The sequence below is a fragment of the Oxyura jamaicensis genome, chromosome 9 (genome assembly GCF_011077185.1).
Source record: "Oxyura jamaicensis isolate SHBP4307 breed ruddy duck chromosome 9, BPBGC_Ojam_1.0, whole genome shotgun sequence".
In the NCBI taxonomy this organism is placed as follows: domain Eukaryota; kingdom Metazoa; phylum Chordata; class Aves; order Anseriformes; family Anatidae; genus Oxyura; species Oxyura jamaicensis.
Genome location: NC_048901.1, coordinates 2,052,779 through 2,071,894, shown reverse-complemented (window position 1 = coordinate 2,071,894; position 19,116 = coordinate 2,052,779). Strand labels below are relative to the sequence as shown.

The following is a 19,116-nucleotide window of genomic DNA, read 5'->3' as shown; positions in this document are numbered from 1 at the left end:
AACCATTTGCTTTTTGTGTAATTGCTTAGCTATAACTTCACAGCAGTGATTGCCTGCAAAACTTGTGATAGATGTGTAGTATTTTCATTGCATATGTATATTTTTGCTTGTTACTTGTTAACAATACTCACATATTCTATGTTTATTATCTGATGTGACTTCATATACAGACTCTGTCGCAAGCCATAGTCAAAGTGGTTATCCCAACAGAAAGGTACATGTTTTTCTTTATTATTACTGATCTAAATATAGAAAATTTCCCCTTCGGAATTTTAAAGAAAAATTGTGATGTTGAGGAAAAGGTAATGGCTTGACTGAGCAATGGTTCTTTCCTTACACTTGAGAGATGATGTTTTACAGTCTTATTATCCTTATCTCAATAGCTTTTTTTTCTTATTGAGGATAGATTGAAGTAATTATCTTCTTTTTATTGAATTCAAGTACTAGAAATAGTTGCAGGGTAATTTTATGAGTGAACTCTAGGGAGAAATAGATTAACTTAGTGATGCTTTGTAAGTCCAGGCATAAACCTCTAAGTACTTTGTAGCTAGGATGCAGCTGTCTCCAATGTGGTGCTGTGCTTTGTTTTCCTTTTCTTTCTTTTTTTTCAATTCTACAATTTGTAGTGCAGTTAAAATTGGTTTTAATTTATACTGTTTTTAAAATGTGTGACAGTCAATAATTACGGTTGCCAAATAAGTTAGTTCTGTAGTGCAAGGGTATCTTTGAGTTTTGGTCTTCATCAGTGCCTCTACCTTCACTCTAGTCTAGGTATACTCTTGCTCAGTTAAGCTGAAACCTTTTCCCAAACACAGGAACACAACACTGTTTTAAAAGTAAATAAGCACAAAAGATTACCAAATTCTCTTTGACATTGGCCTTGGTGAGCAACACCAGCTGAACTGTCTGCGGCAGCGGGGGACCAGGAAAACATCATGGGATGGATTGGGAAAGTATACAGTTTTTGACCAGACATTGGTACGATCGGCTCCAATAAATGTGGTTTTATTATAACTGAAAAACTTTTTTTTGTTGGCCAACTTAAGCTAAATTACATTTTAAATGCAGTTAAAGGTATCATCTTTTTGTGCAACACTGTTTTAATTGTCACAAAGTCTCTTTTTTTTGGGTGTGTGTGGGGGGAAGAAATATTTGTAAGGCTAGTTACAGTACTACATTAATGTGTTTGTCATTAAATGCTCAAATGCATTTTGACTAGTAATTCTGAAATTTTAGGACTTTTTTCAATTTTTCTTAAGTAGACACATGAATAGTTAGTGAGACTGGGAGCAATCTTAATTTGAAAAACATAGTAGTAGAGTAAGTTCTTGTAAAACTGTACAGTGCTTCTAGAGTAATTAGCTTTTGGACAAAAATATGCTTCCATTTTATTTATTGGAGCATTTTGAAAGGTTGTTGGTAAGAAGAGCTCATGTTAATTGAATTGTATTTGAAAATACATGCATTCATTTTTCTTGGCTTCCTGATCACTTTCAAAGATGCTAATGATAACTGTTAAGAGTATTACACATGTATAACATAAAAATTCTGAAAAACTGGAATATTACATTTAATTATTCTTCTTTAAAAACCGTTACTGAAAATTTCCAACATTCATGTCTTGGCAGTTACTAAAAGGGAAATGTTGCTTATAAACAGTGAATTTTTTTTTTCTGAGAAATTCACTTTCAGGTAGTAACATTTAATATGCCAGAATGCATGTTAACACCCTCTTTTCATCTATGGGATGTACTGGATCCTTTTTTAATACAGTTGGGGTCTTTCCTAAGTAGATGTTCTTGACCAACCGGAAGCTGCTCTAAAGTAACTTTATTGTACTGAATGAGAGAACAGTTAGATGAAATCCAGTGGCATGGTTCTACAGGAAGCCAGAGTTGATCATATTGAACTGGCCTTAAAATAAATACTGTAATAGCTCAGAATTGAAAGCTAATTGTAATTTTTCCTATTAATATTTTCAAATACAGTTCATATAACAAAAACAGACTTGGTATTTAGACTTCCAGAACACTGCTTTAAATAAAATGGATGTGGAAGTATTGTGGCTGTCCTCTTTACAGTATTTTAAGGGATCATAAAAATCAAAAGGAGAGGAAAATTGAGCTGTAGGTAACATTTTTTTTGTACGTGTGATATGAGAGGGAAATGTAAATTTAATGCTATCTGGCATAAACCACAGTATTTGCCAAGTTTGTAGATGGATGGGCAGGTTTATTGCAATTAAATTATGACAATATTTTAAAGTTGATTTTTTTTAAAAAATCTAGTTCATTATACCTGTGGCAGAACTTTGAATGCTCATGGTAGAAAATAATCACCTAATTATGAAGAAGTGATAGAAAGTTCTTCACATTTTCAATGCAACAGTTTTTGAATTTTGTTAATTAAATTGCTAAAAGAAAATATAATACAATGCATTTCCAGAACCTATATCAGTTTGTTACATTAAAAAAAAATCTAAAAATGTAAAAATCTGTATTTTTTTTGTTTGCATCACATTCAAAGGACACGTACTGTGAAGTTTTTTTATGTAGGTAATCGGTATTTGGAAAATTAGGATCTTGTTCTTGAGAAAAAAATACAAAAGATTGTAAACTGAAATTGCCATTTATAAAGCTTTTATGACACTATATATGTAAGCTATTATTACGCTTACAAACGGATCCACATTTTCAAATGCGACTTCAAAAAAAATTTCAAATATGCTTCTTGCCTGTCTCAGGATGTAGTGCTGAATGAAATGAATGCAGATTTTTATTTTTTGATTGTAATTTGGTTCACTTGGGTGTATGAGGAAGGAAACATTGAGTGGTATGACGTGAAGTGATGGACAGGTTTATTCTATGTCACATAGTTGAGTCTTGACCAAAACCAGGTTACCTAAATTTAATAAAACCAGTGCCCTGTTTGGCATCAAGAAGGCTATTTACTTTTCCTTTTATACTTGACTAGTTTGAAAGCTGAATGCAGTTTCTATTGAATATTCAAAACTATTTGTGTTTAATTTTGAGCACAGCATTTAGCCATTTGTACGTTTGTAGAACTTCAGTTAACACTTTGGCCTTATTTCTAGATAATTTAGATGAGAGAGCTAAGTTTTTAATAGTTAATTGCACTTCAGTGCTCCGTTGCCCGTTTTTACGTGTAAGGACTATTATGCTTCTACTAAGCATGAGGTGGTTGTAGGCTAAGCTGCGGAAGGAAATTCAGGAATGAGGTCTCCTGCTAAGTTACTACTCTACCACTCTTAGGCATTTTTTATTTTAGAGTGCCCGTGTCTATGATGCAAGGCTATCATATGTTCCATGTTACCTTATCTTTTATACAGTTGTAACAATACAGCAAAATAATCTCCTGCACAGTTATAGTATCTTAGATGGAGTGTAGTTTATATAGTGTTAGGTCTGAATCAATTTTTCTTTAACTGTGTTATTGTTGTAGGAATTTGCTCGCATTGATACATCGAATGATAGAGTTTGTTGTGCGGGAAGGGCCTATGTTTGAAGCCATGATCATGAACAGAGAAATCAACAATCCAATGTTCAGGTGCTTATTACATTGCTTCGGTTTGAAAAAGTTAACTTTTGCTGTTGCTAATATTTTGCATTTCTGAATTGCTAATAGAAGTTTTTCCTATGACTCTTTGTATGCAGTTTTAAATTTAACAAATTGCACACAGCAGATGCTTATGCTGTTTTATAGGAACAATACAATTCTATTCCAATTGTTAATACTATTATGTAAAAAATATATATGTGAAATATAAAATATATTTGTATACATATATAAAATACTTATATACAGTATACATATATAAAATACTTATATACAGTATACATATATAAAATACTTAATTCCTATTTTCTTGAGGGATTCCAAGTCATCAGTAGAGGCAGTAGGATATATTAAGAAAACAAACAAACAAAAACACACCTCGAAAGCAGGCAGAATAACTCAATGTATAGTCATCTTTCTGGAGCCTAATTTCCTCTGTAATTAGGATTAAACTTTGGTGTAGTGAAGCTGTCAGAATTTCCATCTTGTGTCATTAATGGAATTTAAAAATTTTCCAAATTTCTTGTGAAATGCAGTCTGAAAAACTTCTTCAGGGAAGTAATAAATGACATTCTAAAAGTGTTTTATTAGTTGTAAGGTTGAAGTGCTTCATGTTGGTTTTATGTACAAATCAAGGAAAATCTGCAGGTCCAAGTAAAACACCTGGCTGTTAAAAATGGCTGTTTATTTCTCTCTTGTAAGAGTGTTCTGACAGTTCACTAGTTGAAAACTTCAAGTCACTCAATATTCAGAGTAACCTAATTGTATACCTATGAGTTCCTGTGCATCTAAATTTCTTATGAGAAGCACTTTGCCTCTGTGGAATTCTACACTTTGCTTTGCAGATTGTATATGCATGTGTACATGAGGCAATTACACTTGTTCTGTACAGCTGTGCTTTAGAGGTGTGTGGTTTTAGCTATCTTGAATTCACTCTACAGTCAAAGTGGGATTGTGGATAGAAGTTGGATATATTTGACTTTTCTTCAGTTAAATAACTTCTAATACATCTTGTGCCTCTTTGTTCTCTGGTTTAGGTTTCTATTTGAAAACCAGACTCCAGCCCATGTGTATTACAGATGGAAGCTTTACTCAATTCTTCAGGCAAGTAGAATTTTTATTGTCAATTTGTAACTTTGAGCTTACAAATAAAAACAAACCAAAAAACTCTTGCCTTTTATAGGGAGATGCTCCAACCAAGTGGAGGACAGAAGATTTCCGTATGTTCAAAAACGGATCATTTTGGAGGCCACCACCGTTAAATCCATATTTACATGGGATGTCAGAAGAGCAGGAAACAGAGGCATTTGTGGAGGAACCGAACAAGAAGGGTGCACTTAAGGAAGAGTATGGATTTCTGTCAATTTGTACTGTGTTTTTTAATGCTAATTTGCATATTTTTTTTCCTGTTTTGTCTTTTTTATAGTTGTCATACCTGAAATGTTACCATTCTTGCCATAATATTTATAGAATCATAGAATAGTTTGGGTTTGAAGAGACCTTAAAGACCGTTTAGTTCCAACCTCCCTGCCAAGGGCAGGGACACCTCCCACCAGCCCAGGCTGCCCAAATTCCATCCAGGCCTTGGGCATCTTTAGGGATGGGCCATCCATAGCTGCTCTGGGCAGCCTGGGCCAGGGCCTCACCACCCTCTGAGTAAAGAATTGCTTCCTAATGCCTAATCTAGATCTATCCTTTTCTAGTTTAAAGCTGTTACTCCTAGTCCCATCACTCCCTAACAGAGAGTCGATAATATTTTCTCGATAGTAGTTTATCGATAATATTATTCTTCTGGATTAGCTCTTCCTCAGTTAGTTTTCCTTGATTTCTGTATATAGTCAAGACTTAAGTGGAAAAACTTTTGTATTTTGTTTGTGATGTGCATTTATTTTTGTGATGTGCTTGTGAATCATTTTAAAAAATAGGAGCAGAATATAATAATATTTTAAACTGCTTTGGTCCTGAAGATGGCAAAATCAAGAACATTATTTAATGGAAATTCTACTGAGTACTGTTCATTTTATACTGAAAGTATAAAAATTCTGCTATTTCAGACAAAGAGACAAATTGGAGGAAATTCTGCGTGGATTAACACCTCGGAAGAATGATATTGGTGATGCAATGGTTTTCTGTCTAAATAATGCAGAAGCTGCTGAAGAAATTGTAGACTGCATTACAGAATCGTTGTCCATTCTGAAGACTCCTCTTCCTAAGAAGGTGTGAAGATTTTGTATAATCATACTTCTGTTTTTGGGGAAGAGCTCAACTAGCTGTTTGTGCATGTAATTTACAAGCATTATTTCATAAGTCTCAGGTAGTGTTGAACTTTTGACTTAAAACCTGTGCTTAAATTTAAGTGCATGTTTTGTTTTTTATTTCCTTGTGGGATTTTCGTGATATATTTCTATTCTTGCTAGACGTGCTTGTAGTATTATGCAATGAATATATTCCATCTTACAGTGTGGTTAGCAGTGCAGGTTATTAGCCAACAGGGGGCTAACTTATATCTGGTTAGTTCTAACTTCGTAGTTGTAAATAGTTTAAACTGTCTTGTATTATATCGGGAAAAATGCATATATTTTCAGGATAATTAAAAATCTAAAGTTTTCTTAATTTATACATTCTTGTTTGTAGATTGCAAGATTATATCTGGTGTCAGATGTGTTGTACAACTCTTCAGCTAAAGTTGCCAATGCTTCCTATTATAGAAAATTGTAAGTATATTTTAGGTGATTGGTTAAAAAAAGAATGCAATTATAACATAGTAGTAGAGAAATTCACACTTGTCTCTGAAGATACTGTTAAAACATTGATATACATTTTCATGCAAAAAGATAGAACCAAGATGTAGCATATTAGTGCATAGGATGCTTTGTAATGCAAAGAAACCTCTTTTACATACCCTATGCAAGTGACCACTTGCATGGAACCTTACAGAGATGAGGATAGTGTATGTACATCTCTTTATAGGAAGCTGTAAAGAATATTCCAGGTATGGTATTGCAAATCATCTATGCAAACCAGTAAATTTTTGTAATAGAGTTTTTTTTTTAAGTGGTGGTGTTTTTTTTGTTGTTGTTGTTGTTTTGTTTTTTGGTTTTTAAACTCTGTAAGGTTTGGAGACCTTACAAGGGGATTGAGTACTTTGTTTCTAAAGTGCTGAGCAGAATTTACGAAAAATGTACGAGGGAGAGAACCTCTGCTCTGTATAGATATTTGGCTGTGTCTGCTGCTTAGAGTCTCATTAATGTTATGATAGCACAATGGGAATATTCAGCATGTTGCAAAACTATAGTGACTGCAAATCATTTCTCTTGCTGCAGTGTGTCTTTGCTTTGCTAGTTTATTTTTTGTATATTGAGGATACACTCAAGAGAAGCAAGGCAGCTGTTACTCGCTGTACTTTCATTGAGGGCCTTTCATTGAGAGAACAGAAACATAAGTAAGAAATTTTAAAAATATAAACTGAATTCTTTCATAGTTCTTTGTATGTAAAGTTGTAAAACTCCTTTTATCCTCCAGTCTTTTCAGGCTGTATAAGGAGACTCCAGCAGATGTGAAGATCTCTCTTCACAGTTCTGTTGTTGAAGGTGACTTAATATGTAGTAATTACTTGTTACCTTATAGTTAAGTTCATAGCTGCTATAGGGAATGCAACTGTCTGCTTCTGAGTCCTGTATCCCAGGTAATTTCAAGAATTATGTATGTCCAGAAAAGATATATTACCAAGTTTAACTGAAGAAATGTATATGTTTAATTCTAGTTTTGAAACAAAATTATGTCAGATATTCTCTGATCTCAATGCTACTTACCGTACAATACAAGGCCATTTACAGTCTGAAAATTTCAAGGTATGTATTTTGTTGTTATTTACATGATGTACAAGTCGAATAAACAGATGTTCCTGCACAAGCTATTGAATATTAAAATAGGTGGTTTAAAACTCAAGCTTCCTAATTAAGCTTTGCTGATTTTTTGTTTCCTCTCCTGCAAAGAGAGTCTTGAAGTTAACAGTCGTCTTTTAAAATTATTGAAGAAAAAGCAGCTTTTGTACTTCACACTTACTTTCCTCACAAGAGAAAGCATTATAAATGAAGTGTTAGGAAGAAAATGAACGTGTAACAGATGAAATGTACCAGTAGATGTTAGTTGTGAAGTAGAGACTCTATCTACTAGTTGTATGACAGCAACAAGGCTTTCTAGCTTCCTAATTATTTTAGTACCTCCTATATTTCAGTTTGAAAAATATATTTTTGCTGCTTATTGAGGAAATAAATGTCTGGACTTAACAGCATAAAATAGCTTTTTAGCATTTTTGGTGATAAATAGGATTGTTTTTTTGAGGTTTGATGAGCAGTCTGAGCATGTGTAGTCGGTAATTTTTCAGACAGTGGCATTCTGCTTACTGGCATTCTCATATGCTTGGCCCTTGTCCTCCTTCTACTGGTGTAAAGATTCCTTTAAAACAGTAGATTTTTTAAGCTTAAATCTGAAATTTACAGTGTAGCTAGTTTTCCTATATTATAGGTTTTATACTGGTTCTCCTATCATCTTCACTCAGAACTATTAGGATAGGAACTGTGAGTAGCAGAAATGGATAATCAGTGTAACCGAAGTACAAGGGAACAGGAAAATGAAATCCCAGTGATATTTAAAAGAAAAAAAAAGTAGTTCCTGTGTATGTATACATTTTTACTTTACTAGTCTTGTCCAACATGATACATTGAAGTATACTCCAATACGGACCTTGTTAGGAGTAACTCTCGATGGTGTATTTCCAGTCAGTTATAATATCTTAATTAATGAGCACTTTTTTTTCCTATTACTTCTAGCAAAGGGTGATGACATGCTTCAGAGCATGGGAAGATTGGGCCATCTACCCAGAACCATTTTTGATCAAACTCCAGAATATCTTCTTGGGACTTGTAAATATCATGGAAGATAAAGAAACAGAGGTAAGCTTGGGACTTGTAAATATCATGGAAGATAAAGAAACAGAGGTAAGCTTAGTAGTGATGCTTAGCAGGTGAGAAAAAATGTCTAAGTATAAAACAAAACTGGCAAGGAATATTTGGTATCTTTGGGTGATTAAAGCTGCTCTTTGTAACAGCAGTTTATGGATTTTTATTTATCATGAGTAGTATTAGCATGCTTAGGTAGCACCACAACCTTTTTTTTTTTTTTTAAACTCCAAGTCCTTACTTTTAAAGATAGGTATAATATTTTAAAGACAGGTGTAAAAAATTTTGAGATGCAAATACCATTTAATACGTTTATACACTCGTTGCTTGCAGATTAAGTGCTATGGTGGAGTTACAACGTGGAACCATTTCAGAACAAAGACTAGTGCAAAATGACAGACATTTCCTATGTATTGGGAATACTCTAGTAGTATCTGTGAATTCTGAGTTAGAATTTCAGGCGTTAGTTTTAGTTTCTGGGAGTTCTAAGTAACTTGGCATCTGGTTGAATGAACCATCCATTTCCTTTTTGTGTGAGTGTCACGCACATAGTTTAATAGAGCCATCTGAGCTTTGTTAGTTTGGGAGAAGTTGTGATAGATCATTTACACTAGTGGTATTCTACTTTCATCTTTGTGTCCTATTACAGCAATAAGTTGCTAACCTAGTTAAGCTACACAGTTGCTCTCCTCTCTGCACATAGGGATTATTTTGAACAAGGTATGCAAGGAATTTTAGTTACTAACTTGTAAACCGTTAATATTTGAAGCTCGATGCTTAAAATTTCTAGAATACTTTAAGCACTGGGTGAATGTGTACTGATTTGTTTACAGTTATGTATACATATTATTTAAAGAGAAGAAACCAATAAATAGATGCATGTTTAGGATAAACTATTTTTTAAAACTGTTTGTAAACGTGGCTTTCAGAAAAGCAGAAATGCTGTAATTGGAAGGTTAGGTTATTTACCTTAGCAGTAGCGCCAAGAGGATGCACATACGATGGACAGTGCCTAACATGTTAGAAATAATATGTAGACATGCTTTTCATTGACATATGTTCTTGCTAAATAGTTAATATTTTTGGCAATTGTTCAAATTACTGGTTTTCAGGGAATCTTTCTTATGTAATAAGTATAATTTATTGGCTCATTGCAAGCTAAACCTCAGTTTTACATCTCTTTGGAATACAAGATGATATTGTAAAGATATTTGAATAGGTATTGCAAAGCTTCTAGTGCATTGTGGACGAATGCTAGATTCTTGCTCATAGTTTTGTGTAGGAAGATGATGTCATTTTCCTCTGCAATAAGCAATTGTATTTGGTATGATAAAGTCAAGGGCTTTTTTGGGTATTCCAGGTCATTTTAAAGCTACCCCTTTATAAAAAAAAAATCAATTTCTGTAAAGAAAAAACAAGTTAGATTTATTCTTGAAAGAATTCAATATTATTTGCTTTCAGGAGGTGCCAGACGATCTTGATGGTGCTCCCATTGAGGAAGAGCTTGATGGTGCTCCATTAGAAGATGTGGATGGAATTCCTATTGATGCTGCTCCTATTGATGATCTGGATGGAGTCCCAATTAAATCGTTGGATGACGATCTGGATGGAGTACCTTGTATGAAACATTTCAACCTCACTTGCAGTTTGAATCTTCAATTTTTCATGATAGTTTTTAAAAACAAGTAGTTTTTACAAGAACAGCCAAGAATTAATATGCCATGTAGCTTAGTAACTCAAACTCTTCAGCTTAACCTACGAAGAATTTCTTTTAGATTGTAATTGATTTGGGAGACACAATAGTTATCTTTTGATGTTATATATAGATAACATCAGCTTCCAAATCTAAATTTTTCTTTGCATTTAATGAAATGGTACAATATACTTCAGTGTTTACATTGGACTGTTGTGTTAGGATTTTTCAGTTTGAACTTTTGAAGAGCTTTGGAAATGATTTTTCTGGGTCTTTATTCAACAGTGGATACGGCTGAAGATTCGAAAAAGAATGAGCCTATATTTAAAGTTGCTCCTTCGAAGTGGGAAGCAGTGGATGAATCAGAATTGGAAGCTCAAGGTTAGTTTTCAAAGCATCTGTTAAAACAAAATACTTTCCGAAGTAAACTGAAAGTTTAGTGTCACTTACCTATTTAATGATTATTTTCAAAGGGTATATTTAAAAGCGTTCATATGATTTCTAAAGTAATACAGCAGAGTTTTCTATTGTGATTTTTTTTTTTTGGTTGTGTCTTCAATGAAGGAAATAATGTATTATGTTTCTGTTGTTCTACTTCAGTAACCTACCAACCTTTAAAACTAATTTTCAATTCATTAATGATAAGTATTGGAAGAATCTGGGTATTCTGGCAGTCTTTTCCCAAATATTTCCATGAAAGATACAGTTTTACAAACTAACAAATACTTGGCTGCTTCTGAAAGGTTTACTGAAACATAATAGGCAGTGTGAGCGAATATCTCTGTACTGAGTAAATATTCTGATAAAGTGCAATTTGACTATTTATGAAACAAAGTCTGCATTAAGTGCCAGATGCTGTAAAACTTCTATCATGCTGTAAATTTCATAATATATAAAGATACTGTTTTTTTAGAAAAAAGCAGTAGCCTTTTATTGTTGAAATTATCTTATTTTGTCTTCTAGCTGTTACTACTTCGAAGTGGGAGCTTTTTGACCAACATGAAGAATCTGAGGAGGAGGAAATTCAAAAGTAAATATTTGGAGTTTTTTCTTTCAGTCTAGATGTTTGGCATCTAGCTTTAAAGTCTCTAACTGAAACCAATGGTGCAACATAACTTAAAAAAACATTTTAAACACACATTTGCATTAGCATTGTATCTTGCTAGCACATTATTTATCAAGTTATTTTTACTTGGGGTCTTAAAATTGAGAGCACCTAAATAATTTTTCATTCTGAAGAAAAAGTATTCATTTTCTGCTTCTGACGCTGAGTGTCTTGAAACTTCCTATGAAGTTTGTATGTATTACAAGAACAGAGCAAAAATGAAAATTTCCAAGTAGGAAACTAAGAAAATGGAGAGAATCAGAGTTTTAGTGCAGCATGCTTTTAGCCTCCATAAACATTAAAGGGGTAGAGTTGTTAACTATAATCTTTAAAATGACGCTGATTTGATAACTTCTGTTAAATAGTAAAAATTAGGCTAGTATTTTACAGTTAGGAAATATTGAATGTCAAATTCATATGCAAATATCCAAAACTCTGCCTTTCTGTGTTATCACAAGAACAAATAATGTTCTGTTGTCTGTGCTTGGACGCTAATAGGCTCCATGCCATCTGTTGTTTTTGAGCAGTCTTACTTTGTTCTTTAGGCAATTTGAGAGCATATATTATTAATGCTGAAAACATCTTAGAGTGTTAAATGTTGTGCTGCAGCTCTCTAGTGGCCAATCTGGTAATATCATTTTGGGAATGTGCCATGTTTCAGGTTTGCCTTTAAAAAGAAAATGTAGTTAATTTTATTCTTTTGTAGCATTAATTAAAGCAATTAGAGATTTTGTTGAGGTAGTGAACTTGTTTTGTAACTGTGATTTCCATCTGGATTTGCTGACTGTAAATTTCAAGAATCCTTTTGCCATCTGTTTATACCAAAAATATAAATTATGTGCGTAATAAAATTTAATTTAATTAAATTGATTTAATTAAATGAAATTTGATTTAATTAAATGAAAATACTAAGATATCTACCTCACAGATCAAGATATTTCTATAATTGCACACTGACGTGATCATATTTAGTAGGTTTCAAAACTAGTAACTAAGCACAGAAATGAAGCAGAGATGGTAAATTTTGTAACAGATTGTCCTAGAGAATTAACTGCTGTGTATTGGTTTTCTTTCAAGTCAAGAAGAAGAAAGCGAAGATGAGGAAGACACTCAGAGCTCTAAGTCAGAAGAGCAACACATGTATTCGAATCCTATTAAAGAAGAGATGCCTGAATCTAAGTCATCGGTCAAATACTCAGAAATGAGTGAAGAGAAGCGTGCCAAACTCCGAGAGATTGAGGTCAGCATGTGGTACATTTTGTGCCAATCGTCTGTAGTTTTCCAATTTCCTCTGCCCCCAAGTTCAATACGTACTACAGGGAATTATTTTGAAATATTTAAATATATTTAAATGTGATAGTCCTCCTGCATAGGGTTTTTTAGTCTGGTTTAGTCTTTTTTATAAAGGTGCCTCTGTTTACAGCCTTGCCTTGCTTATGCTCACTTTAAAAAAAAAAAATAGTAACAGGAAAAAAATGAAAGATTGAGTCAGGGGTACTGCAGGTTGATAATTAGTGTTTGTTGTCTTCTCTCCCCAGTATCTTTTTCAGTACTGCTGGTATTGTTAGCTTGCTTTGGGTTCCTCTACACTTCCCTACTCTTGGCAGTGACTTGGTAGTGATTTTTGGATTTGACCTTTGCCCTTTGCCTTTCTTGTTCTTCCTGTTGCATTGAAGTCCTGGCATCTGTATTTTAATGCATTTAGAAGTTGCTCTTTTCACTATGTCAGTGAACAAACAAAGAAGCAGGCGCAACTAAACCAAGTGTCTTGGAATAGGGGCACTTCAGATGAAGACGTGAATCCAGTTTATAGAGCTTATTTTTTTAAAAATCCTTTCTCCAGGCTTAAGTGTTAGAATGGATGTTAAGGACGATGCACAGATTCTTACGCCTTAGTATTGGCTTCTAAGCTTCTCGATGAGTGAGCAGCTTCCTAAACCTTGAATTTAGCATGAGCTTTGTTTAGCAGTGAGGCTAGATTTTTTTCATGTCATGCAGTGCCATGCAAATCCAGTTTAAAACTAGATGCTAATTTTAATTTTTTTATTCAGCATTAAAACCCATAATACATTGATACTGACCTTTTTTGTACCTTCTGTTTAGTGCATTAAAATATTAACAAACTGCTAAGCTGTTGTTGCAGTTGGAGCACCTCCAAGTGACAGATTATAATTTTGAAGGTGGAATTGTAAATGCCTATCTATTTGTGCTATAACGTACTTTTTAGTTAAAATGAGGCATTAGCAAACTTCTGTAATATTCTTTAAAGATATACAAGCAATAGTATTGTAAAACATCATACCCTTTTTTCTCCCAAATATGTTACCACTTAATTCAAATTATCAAAAATATATCAAAATAATGGACTGTAACTAATCACTTCCATGCCTCTTCCTTTGCATAGTGATTTGAAAAGCTAAATGAAACTTACATCTCACTTAACTCACGGTGGCAGTAGTTTTGTAGAAAATCTGATGTTAGGCTTATGAAAGTACAAGTGAAACTAGTTTTCATTTTGCTGTGGTAATGATGATAGCAGTTATGGAAAGGGCTCATTTCAGACTGGGCATCTTTTATAAATGTTATCCTAGCAATTGTTGAGGTAGGTTATGAAGTGGTTTACTTCAACCATTGCTGATTTTACACTGCAGGGGATGCATTTTTGTGTGTATCCCCTGGCTGTAACAGATTTAAATAGTAAACATTTGAGTTTTTCAAATGTACGTTGTCATCTATATTGTTTGTGGTAAGTAAATTACCATATTGATTTCAGACTTTTGGAATCACCAGGAATATAATCTTTCATTTTCAGAACATTCCAGACACTATGTAGAAGTACTTAGATTTTCAAATTTCTGCTCAGATTTGTCACTGGTAGATGAGTACTCACTGTATGTACTACTTTAAGTTGCTCATGCTCAAAACTTCTTGGTACAGTCCTTGCCAAAGAACATTCAGTTGGAGGAGAGGAATTAAAACAAAACAAAAACCCTCACAATTTCTAGCTTTAACAGTGTATGTTAGATGGCATAACTTAAAAACATCATTGAAAATCTTTGTCAAAGTCTAATTCTTTAGAATTTTACACAGTGGCTACTGGGAAAGCTGAAGCTTTTTTTTTTTTTTTTACACTTTTTTAGGAAATTTATGCCATGCAAGCAACCACACTTCCCTGTGGCACAGTTAATTACATTTGTCAGTTGGAGGGGAAAGTACAGTAATAAACAAACTTACCAAGCTTTGCCTCTGTCTACATGTAGCAGAGACTGGTGCTGTCAGAGGAGGCAGGTTACTTAACCCTTTGCTTCTTCTCCTACTCCTAACTGTTAACCTTGCTGAAATGTAAATTATTTCCAGAGCTTAGCAAGGAGAGTCTTTCTTATAATATTGAAGAACAGTGATTTCTTAACTGTGGTTGTATTTTATGTTTATTTGTTAGTTTTTAAGTTTGTAAAGGTTGTTGCTCTGCTTTTTGTTGTAACTCAGATTTAAGGGTGGTCTTTACAGTGCTGTGCATCTCCCTCCCTCTTTCTGGAACATTTTTTTTTAAAAAAGGTATATTCTCTTTCAAGAGAACTCAGTGATGCAAAGAAAAATGTGGGGATTTTTATATTGCCTAATAGTTCATTAAACTTACTTCCTCAGAGCATACAAAAGCTCTCAGACAAAATGAAGCAGCATTGTCTTTCTTGCACCTTTCTTTAAGGTACTTTACCTTTGTCTCCAACTTACAGAAAGACTTTGAGCTCCGAAGTCTATGACCGTCTCCTGTGAAGTGTCAGAGGCACTACCTTTCTAAAAATCTGCTCCAAGAATTGTTTTGAGTTTAGCTTGCATTCTCTCATGCGTTAGACATACACCAAGCACTTTTGGCATGCTTAACTGAGGCAAATCTCCTTTGCTTCAGAAGCTGGAATCACCTGGATATACTCATTTTCAGGCCTTCAGAAAACCAACTGTTTTTGTATTGGCAGTTTCTTTTTTTTTTTTAACCAGGTGTGATACCAGTTTCCTATTGCAGATGGTAACTTGTGATCTGAAAGTCTCTCTTATTACAGAGCTGCTCATTTTGGAAGGTGCAGGAGCATATTTCTGAACAAAATGACTAGCTGGTTAATTCCTTTAAAGTTTACTGTTCGGTTTTGTGCTGTGCAAGATCTTATGATCCTACCTTGAAAAAAACACAGCATAGGCTTCATCTGCAGCAGAATGGATTTTCATAAATTGAGATACATCAGTGCCTCTAAAAGGGTCAGAACCGGAGTAGATTGTCCTCTTTAATACCCGCCATTGCTCACCTTTTGTGTTAGCCACTTGAGACCTCAAAGTAATGTTTGATTTCTTAATCAGAGGTAGAAAACTAGTGGTCTTCAGTCTTCCCATACAGCCTTTCCACTACAGGAGATGTAGGGCTGGATTCTGTCACACAGAATTCAGTCAGTAACCCCCTGCCCAGCGCATAAGCAGGGAGATTTTTTTTCCCCACAGAAATATGCCATGGTATTGAGGAACAATTTACTCTTCTATTAAGAGCCCAAGAGATTCTTTCTACATGTCACAAAGGAAAAGAGGTTATTGTCTTTACTTTCTCGGTATGGATTGCAGTACTGTATCAGGTTAAAGTTCCTTTAGTGTAGTATTCAGTCTCCAACAGAGAATGCCGAGGCTATGAGATAAGAGTGGGTTAAACATATCCGCGAGGGAAGACTGTATCTAAGACCTCTTCTGGATTTAAAGGCCCTCTCTCTGCCTTTGTCAAGAAACTAAAGTTCCATACAGTTTCCGTTACTACTTTCTCTGGATTATGGTGCTTAGTATTAAGAATACCTATTTTTTTAATGTTTTCCGATAAACTCATAGGAGCTATCTTAAGGCTTGTAATGAGCTCAGTAACGATATAACCTTTAGGTCCCTACAGTCTGCAGACATTTCTGTATCTAGCTTACTTGAGGCCACTGCAAAATGGCAAAAAGATGCCATATGAAACATGGTACTCATTGCAGTTTCATCATAACAGATGAGACTTGCTCTTGCTGGACCAAAAGTTCTGCTATTTATAGCAGTTCTTCCTTAGAGGATAATGACTGTCTTAATTCAGCAGAAATTCTGGTTTATTGTAAGTCTTTGAATCTACTTTTTTTTTTTTTTTTTTTTTTTTTTTAACACAAAGACAATAATGAGGAATTGCTTAGCCACACGGCGTCCTGGGTGTGTGATTGAGCACCCCAGAGTTCTGTTATGGCTGAAGAGGTATTTCAAATCTGCATATCAGTATATCTCTAATCTGTTGTTACTAACACTGTAGCTGTGGAAATCATCCTACTCATAGGCTCATTGGAAAACTGAAGCTTCCAAAGAAATATTTTACTCTGCTTCTGGTGAAGTCTAGGATATGTTGCAGCCATTGTCAGGGTGAGTCTGTGTTAAGGAAGAGCAGAGCACTTTGGGCTGCTCAGAAGTCTATTCTGTGTGTAATCCCTCTAGATTTGAGTGCAATTACACATCAAGCAAACTCCTTTTTCATCAATGATCTGCTGATTAACTTTCCTGTTAATCCTAGCGTCTCATACACAGCTACTCTGCTTCAATTACGTAGTGTGTGAACCTGGCCATTTAAGTTCTGAGGCTGTATACTTGTGCAATAATGTCTTGCTATAAAGCCTTTTTGCCCCAAGACTATTGTGTATGAGCTCAGTGTCAGCAGCAGATTATAATACCAAGGACAATTTTGGAAAACTTGATTTACTTCAAGCATGGGACCCACAGCCCATCTGTTTGTCAAAATGAAAAAGCTACAGGCAGGGCTTAGTTTGCATCAATCTGTGGTTTGTCTGAATGGTGGTAGCAAGGTGTTACCCTTTTCTGTAAATTGGTATTGGTTATTCAGTAGTGAAAACCTCAACTTCTAGGGAAGACTGAATCTTTTAAATGACTTGTTCATGAGTTTGAGGAAAGGGAAAAAATTCAAAATGAGAACTGATAAAAAAGAGACACTGTTGTGGAGCTGTTTCTCTTAAAGTTATGTGAGATACCTCCTAGGGTTTAATGATAAAGATGATCCCTGCATTGGAGCATGGAGCATCCAGTAGAAATTGCTCATAAGAACTCCAGATTTCTGAAACTTTGCACTCTCTGTTAAGGACTGCACTGCTAACGAAGACCTCTAAACTGTTGTGGGAGACTTTCTGTCGAAAACACAAGCAAGAAATTAGCATTCCAGAGTTTTAGCACATGAAAAATATTAGCATGCATATTACTGACTCCAGAGATGGTCTAGATAAAGTCAGTATCTCTAATCCTAAGAATGAAGGGGCTTAAAAGTTTTTCTCTGATGTACAAGAGTAGTTAAGAAGAATAACCATTTAACTGGGAATAGATTAGTTCTTTCTGAATGCACATAAAGTAACTGGAATGTTTACAACATTTTTCAATTAGATGCTCGAGCAGATTTAAACCTTAGTTTTAAGGATCTCTTCCTGCTGGAGTGGTATCTGTAACTCTATGAGAAGAAGAAAAGTACCACGTTCCCTACACGAAGCAATCAGTCAGATGAGCACTTGGTACAGCCAGCATGCCAGGAATAGTGAACAGTGAAGGGAGATGACCAAATCAAGCAAGTGGCAAAAGCTGCTATACATCAAAGTGTGGGATGAGCTGAACTGACCACTCATCTCTGCTAGAGAGAACACCCTGATCCTACCTGTGAACTTCGGCACTAGCTGATTCTTTCTTTGAGCCCAGTACAACTCCCTAATGCAGGAAAAAATCAGGAGTTGTGAGCTGGGATTCTGCTGGATTAGTGAACTCACCTGGCTCATGGAAGGCTTGGCCAAGCACTGCTGGTGTAAGGGGAGGATGGAGGAGGAGCCCTTTGGATCACAGGAATGGAGAGAGCAGGTGGAAAAGAATTTTTCTGTAGTGAGCTGTTACCTCAGCATTTTGTAACACATGGTATCCTTTGCTGGGGATTGTAGTAGGCCTGGTTGACTATATAGTGCCTGAAATAGTATTGTGTTGGTGAAATGATTTCTCTCAAAATCAGCCAATCTGTGCAACTGCCTTGAAGAGGAAAATAATTGTTTTATGTTGTACGTCAGTCGTTTGATTTATAATGTTTAGTGTTAAATGGAGAGAAGGCAGTTTCTGAAGGACAACTTCAGATGAGAAGTTGAAGCGGTATATTAAGACACCTGCAATAAATTGTGTCATTTTGAAAGAAACAGGCGATCATCTAAGAAATGTAAGGGCGGGCGTAGTGTTCTAATGATGGGAACAGAATTTAGTAGAATGACGGGAAAAAACAATCCCTTTATTTTTAGTTCTTGATAGGTCTGTAAACAACTGCAGGTGCCTGCAGACAAGTATGTGGTTTTGTTGCTTTGATCCAGTTGAATGAAGTCAGTATTTTCTTAAGCACAAACTTGGAAAGAATGAAGAACCCAGATTATAAATTACATAAATTTCATTTTCAGCCACCTGCCTGACTGGATTATAATAAGCCCAATAACCTAATGGTCAGTATTATTTTCACAGCTTAAGGTGATGAAGTTTCAGGATGAGTTAGAGTCTGGGAAAAGACCCAAGAAACCAGGCCAGAGTTTTCAGGAACAGGTTGAACACTATAGAGACAAGCTGCTTCAGAGGGTAAGAAATGTTCTTTGTTTGGCTCTGATTCTGTGGTAGGCTTTTGTTGAGTGTATCAAGCATAAGGTGGCATTAAGTATAACAACAAACAGTTCTTGTTAAAATTCTAATGTGATGTCAAACTGCATGTCTAAATC

The 19,116-nt window shown here is 34.8% G+C and overlaps 1 protein-coding gene across 5 annotated transcripts in view; it reads left to right on the top strand.

Annotated features, from left to right (window-relative positions):
• U2SURP (U2 snRNP associated SURP domain containing) overlaps positions 1–19,116 on the top strand; it is a 44,958-nt gene that overhangs the window by 20,837 nt on the left and 5,005 nt on the right. For 3 of the 5 annotated variants that reach the window (XM_035334024.1, XM_035334023.1, XM_035334022.1), the window contains exons 12-24: positions 171–214; positions 3,463–3,567; positions 4,614–4,680; positions 4,760–4,923; positions 5,631–5,793; positions 6,211–6,290; positions 7,340–7,427; positions 8,409–8,531; positions 9,999–10,155; positions 10,516–10,611; positions 11,194–11,260; positions 12,413–12,575; positions 18,869–18,979. In XM_035334024.1, the coding sequence (XP_035189915.1) occupies positions 171–214; positions 3,463–3,567; positions 4,614–4,680; positions 4,760–4,923; positions 5,631–5,793; positions 6,211–6,290; positions 7,340–7,427; positions 8,409–8,531; positions 9,999–10,155; positions 10,516–10,611; positions 11,194–11,260; positions 12,413–12,575; positions 18,869–18,979 (1,428 nt within the window). The remainder of the gene's footprint in view (positions 1–170; positions 215–3,462; positions 3,568–4,613; positions 4,681–4,759; positions 4,924–5,630; positions 5,794–6,210; positions 6,291–7,339; positions 7,428–8,408; positions 8,532–9,998; positions 10,156–10,515; positions 10,612–11,193; positions 11,261–12,412; positions 12,576–18,868; positions 18,980–19,116) is intronic. The other 2 variants (XM_035334025.1, XM_035334026.1) reach the window with 2 other exon arrangements.